The 6000-nt window shown below is 37.1% G+C and overlaps 1 protein-coding gene across 1 annotated transcript in view; it reads left to right on the top strand.

The window, feature by feature from the left end:
* The first annotated feature begins 437 nt into the window (after nt 1-437).
* The window catches only part of LOC128654025 (septin-10), a 217902-nt gene continuing 212339 nt past the window's right edge, over nt 438-6000 (top strand). The window contains exon 1 of the mRNA XM_053707669.1: nt 438-524. Coding sequence (XP_053563644.1) covers nt 492-524 — 33 coding nt within the window. The 5' untranslated portion in view covers nt 438-491. The remainder of the gene's footprint in view (nt 525-6000) is intronic.

Below are 6000 nucleotides of genomic sequence, written 5' to 3'. Positions count from 1 at the left end.
TTTCCGTGGATATATTTGAAAACTTCGCGAACAATACTGGTAAAAAGCACTGTATGTAATACCGTCTGCAAACACAAGGTGACTTTTTTCCACGTCGGGATAAAAAGGGTCTTTGAACGAGAAACAAATTATCAGGGCGGTATTAGAAATAGGCGGTATTTGGGTGCACAGTATTGTGGGCGGAGCCCTGTACTATCTGGGTATATTGGGCGTGTATTTCTCCTTATTTAGGAGGCGGACAATGTGTGAAGGCGGTAGTTGTAAGGGTTTATAGGGCGGTACTGTATTCTGGTCTGTATGGGGTTGGAGCGCTGTAGTTTCTAGTTTTTGGAGTTGTAGAGAGGGGCGGTGTGTCAGGAACTTATTAGGGGAGTGGTGTTGTATCAGGGCGGGATAGGGAGGAGCTGGGGCGGTGTATGAAGGCCCTATACGGAGGTGGAGCAGTGTATTGGGGCGGGGTACTCTGGGCTGTGTCGTTCACTGAACAAGTTATGGACGCATCGCATGAGCACCCCCGGCACCCGGTGAGGCACACGTTGTACTTTATAAATAGCCTTTTCATGGTGGCTGTGCGGTAGAGGGGGAAGTAGCTTAAAGTACTAAGGGCTGCGTCGATAGAGAGACATAGTTGTTTAGGAGCGGGCAGATGTAGCCAAATACAGTAGTATGTGGAAATAGTACAGTAGTAGTAAAAATAGTACAGTCTTATCCATCCAGTATTACTGTTACACATGAGGTAATAAGAACAATCTGCTGATACTATGAATATACACCCAGTTCGGCGCACAGTAGAGGGCATAGTCTCATAAGTCTAACAGACATCCAGTCATGTGAATAGACCAGTACAGTTTGCACTGTAGAGTTGTAAATAATTTAGTTTCATATGTTAGAGCTACACATGTAGAAGAGGTGACTTTCATACTATTTACAGAATACTGGAATTGGAGGAGGCATTACTAGCTAATATTAAGGGGATACATTTAAGAAACATATGGATGGAGTTACAGTATAGTGGACAGCCACCAGCATTTAGTGAATACATACTGTGGAGAGTCACACCCAGTAATAGATGAACGCATATAGTAATGATGGCTATCCTCTGCATTATACAGACACTGTCCAGACAGCACAGCTTTGTGCTTTGTACCCTGGGGCCTTTCCTTTTTCTATTCATTGTATTTTTCCCTAAGTAACAGCCTAATTTTGTACATAACTAAGCACTTACATAGGCGTTAAGAGAAATTTTAGTAAGAGGATAATTACCTTTTTAGTAGTCATTTTAAAAGTTGCTAGCATTTTTTTTATCTTATCTAGAAAATGTTATATATAGCTATTTTAGAATACAATAAAAGCTTATAGTTGCGTAGGGTGCTTTGTGTATTGAATATAACTTCTTTTATACTTTACAAAAAAGGTATTTTCAAAATTTATTTATTTTATATTATCATTTTATTTTGATGTTTTCAAACAAGGTTATTATTATCAGTTATTTGTAAAGCGCCAACAGATTCCGCAGCGCTAAAAACATGGATCTAATATGCAAGGTAACAATTATGGGAAACAAATTGATAGAGGGCCCTGCCAGGAGTTTCACTGTTGTAAATTAGTTCTCATGAAGGTGATCTACAAAGCAGATAGGCTCGTAGGCTTCCATACTAAGGGGGTTCAAAGGGAAAAATAAAGGAGGAGAGGAACTAAGATAAGAACATGTTAGTGTATATTATATGCGTTCCTGAACAGTAGAGTCATTTAAGGAGTGCTTGAAAGTTTGACAACTAGGGGAGAGTCTTGTGGAGTGAGGCAGAGTTCCACAAAATAGGGACCAGTCTGGAGAAGTCTTGTAGATAGGAATGTGAGGAGGTAACGAGAGGAGGTCTTGAGCAGACCAAAGGGGACGGGTGGGAGACTATCTGAAGATTAGGTTGGATATATAGGGTGGAGCAGTGTTATTGAAAGCTTTAAGCGTTAGAGTCAGGATTTTGTGTTTTATTCTGAAGGTTAGAGGAAGCCAGTGAAGGGACTGGCAGAGAGGTGCAGCAGATGAGGAGCGATGTGCAAGGAAGATCCGCCTAGCAGAGGCATTTATTATGGATTATAAGTGAGATAGGTGGCAGCTATGGAGATGCAATAGTCAATGCAGGAAATGACGAGAGAGTGGACTGAAGTCTTAAAGGACCAGTAAACACAGCAGATTTGCATAATCAACAAATGCAAGATAACAAGACAATACAACAGCATTTACTCTGAATTTCAAATGAGTAGTAGATTCTTTTCTAACACATTTTAAAGTTATGTATATTTCCACTCCCCCTGTACCATGTGATAGCAATCAGCCAATCACAAATGCATATACGTATAGTCTGAGTTCTTGCACATGCTCAGTAGGAGCTGGTGACTCAAAAAAAGTGTAAATATAAAAGTCTGCACATTTTTTTTCAATGGAAGTAAATTGGAAAGTTGTTTAAAATTATATGCTGTATCTGAATCATGAAAATTTAATAAAACCTGAGTGTCCCTTTAAGTTGTGTCTTGTGTGAGGAAGTGGCAAATTTTGGAGATGTTTTTAAGGTGGAGGCGGCAGGAATTGGCCAAAGACTGGATGTGGGTAGTGAAAGTGAGTCAAGTGTGACCCCAAGACAGGTTACACATTCTTGCATGTTGTCAGGTGACAGTATATGCTGAAATATAGAACAAGTTATCAACTAAAGTACAATCATAGCAGAGTTGAAAGCAAAGTGGCCAATTAAAACTTCAGGGCATGATTATCAAAAACTCGCTAGCATGGAGAGAAATCACATAAAATCTTTGGATACTTTTTCTGAGCATTATATTGCAATGTGGGTCTCTCCTTCACATTCAGAACTCTGCATATCTAGATAAACAGTTACCAGATGAAATTTGCCTTTCTAAAATTCTTTGAGGGACCTCACAGTGCTGACAAGACATGTTAGCTAATTTTACCAGAGCGGAGAGAATTAGATCAAAGTCCATCCCAACCCAATCCAATAGAAAAATATATTTAAATGTTATGCTGGCATAAGACAGAAGTCTTCTGGGAATGGTTTTCTTTATCAACAGTGAAGAAAGCTCCATTTAAAAAAAATAGCATAGACAAAATTAATCTGTGTTTGAATGTAAGCTCCAGTTATAATACTAAATACTTAAAAAAATGTGAACCATTGTTTCTCAGTGGATCTTTTTAATATGGTGGTCCTACATAAGGATACGTTATAATTTTCCAAGAATTTGGAGTCTGAGCTCCCTGCGCCCTGGGGTTTCTCTACCTCGACAGAAAACAAATCATTATACAATTGTATTTTATGACCACATTTTCAGGAAACAGCAAATGTGTTTAGGCTTGCAACCATTAAGCTTGTGGAACTACTACAAATACACCAAAACATTTACCTCTCTTTTTTCAGTGTCTCTGTCCCGTTTTAAACCTTCATTACTTTAACTCTGTGTTCCCCCTTATAAACTGACTTGCAATTAGTAACTTTTTTATCCCCATTATCCTATATTATAATCCTATATTATAAAAGGCCAGGTATGTTTGTCCGATGCAGTCATGTGCAGTAGAGACTGCAGTGCGAGACAAATATACCTGACCGTAAGGAATGATCAGTCAGTGACCACGGACTGCGTGCAAGACTTTAAAAGGCCTTGAGGATCAGTGTCTGACTGAGCATGTGACAAACAAGTGCAGTCTTAAGGATCAGTGCATGGCGACACACTAGGCTATAAAATAAAACGCACATTGACACACTGCGCTATAAACCATAATGCAGAAAAAAAAAATCCATAGACAAAAAAATAGAACACAAACAAAAAAGCCTGAAAAAAATGGTGAGACTGAAATAAAAGAGAACACATTAAATTAAACGCAGACACAAATAAAGATACTGCGTTACAGAAGAGAGAGAGACATAAAAAGAGGGACAGAGATAGAGATATAGGGATGGATGGATAGAGGGATAGAGATAAGGATAGAGATATGCCTCCTAAGAGGTATATTTCTTTCTTTACACATTTTGGCCCATGTACGCAGGCTTTAACTCTAGTCAGTTTATAATTGCATCTTCTGCACGTTGAAGAGGTTTATTTTAATATTGAAAATTGAATAGCTTTTTCCATGTTGTGCCATCATTTCTTTCTTTCTAGGGCCTAAAGAGAGGTAACCTTTTTAATTCATGTTTTGCTGAATTTCTTTAGCTCCCCAGAGATGTATTTTGCTATAGAATATACAGTCTTAGAATAGTTGTAGAAGACGTATCAGTTTTGGTTGTATTTTAATGCTCAGGGCATTTGTGGTACTGGTGTTCCATTAGGCTATGTGGTGAGTTTAATATAGTCTTTGCCCTGAACTGCCTGTTCCAAAGGTCTGGTGGATATGTTTGTGTTTCATTAAAGGGACAATGAACCCATTTTTTTTCATTTGTGATTCAGATAGAGCATGCAATTTTAAGCAACTTTGTAATTAACTCCTATTATCAAATGTTCCTTATTCTCTTGGTATCTTTATTTGAAATGCAAGAATGTAAGTTTAGATGCCGTCCCATTTTTGGTGAACAACCTAGGTTGTCCTTGCTGATTGGTGGATAAATTCATCCACCAATCAAAAACTGCTGTCCAGAGTGCTGAACCAAGAAAAAAGCTTAGATGCCTTCTTTTTTATATAAAGATAGCAAGAGAATGAAGAAACATTGATAATAGGAGTAAATTAGAAAGTTGCTTAAAATTGCATGCGCTATCTGAATCACAAAAGAAAATTTTTGGGTTCAGTGTCCTTTTAAGGTTTTCTTTGTGCTGTTTTGGAACCTTGCTCTGAGAAATGTGGAAGTTTTTATACTGTATGTTATGTACTGTTGCCTGATGAATCATGTTCATTTAAACCATTGGCTGCAACAATGAGTTTGTCCCGAGAATGTTAAATTTAAAAGACATACCAACCAACACATTTTTATTGCGCAAATGCAAGAGCACAACGTTATATATATATATATATATATATATATATATATATATATACATTATACTTTTTTTTTGTTTGTTGTTAAAGCTGTTTATTTTTATTCTGAAATTAAAGGGGCAGTCTAGTCAAAATTAAACTTTCATCATTCAGATAGGACATGTAATTTTAAACAACCTAACAATTTACTTTCATAATCAAATGTGCTTTGTCTCTTGGTATTCTTAGTTGAAAAGCTAAACCTAGGTAGGATCATATGCTAATTTCTAAGCCCTTGAAGGCTTCCTCTTATCTGAATGTTTTTTTTTTAATTTGCTTTTCTCAACAGGGGAGTGCTAATTCACGTGAACCATATAAATAACATTGTGCTCACGCTCGGGAAATTATTAAAAAGTTAGCACGACACAGCACTAATTGGCTAAAATGCAAGTCAATAGATAATAAATAAAGTCATGTGATCAGGGGCTGTCAGAAGATGCTCAGATACAAGGTAATCACAGGGATAAAAAGTATATTAATATAACCGTGTTGGTTATGCAAAACTGGGTATTGGGTAATAAAGGGATTATCTATCTTTTAAAATAATATAAATTCTGGTGTAGACTGTCCCTTTAACATGTAGTGCGTATCTGCACAGCTTTTCATGGGATCGAAGCTCAATGATTGATAAGGAATACTCCCATAGCTCTGTTGGTTTACAGTGATGGGCCCCACAAGTATACAAGAGAAAAAAATGTTTATTTTGTAGCACTAGAACAGCCATTAAAAATGTGATACATAGAATATAGAGTTTCCAGCCCATAGATGGATTAAACGGGCAGCAAACGTTGGGTAATAATGTTACATAATTCTGCACTATGTGCAAAATTATGTAACATATGGATATCCTTTTATTTGAATTTTTTAATAAATATGTAATTTGGCAGCTAATACTTGTCACTTATGCAAAGCATTCCTCTTTTGTGCGGCAATTTTTTTAAAACTAGTGCATCACAGGCTCACTGTTTAATTACAGTGAGCTGGATTGCGTC

Source organism: Bombina bombina, chromosome 3 (assembly GCF_027579735.1).
Source record: "Bombina bombina isolate aBomBom1 chromosome 3, aBomBom1.pri, whole genome shotgun sequence".
In the NCBI taxonomy this organism is placed as follows: Eukaryota; Metazoa; Chordata; class Amphibia; order Anura; family Bombinatoridae; genus Bombina; species Bombina bombina.
Note: the sequence above shows the minus strand (reverse complement) of the source record. Positions and strands in the feature narration are given on the sequence as shown.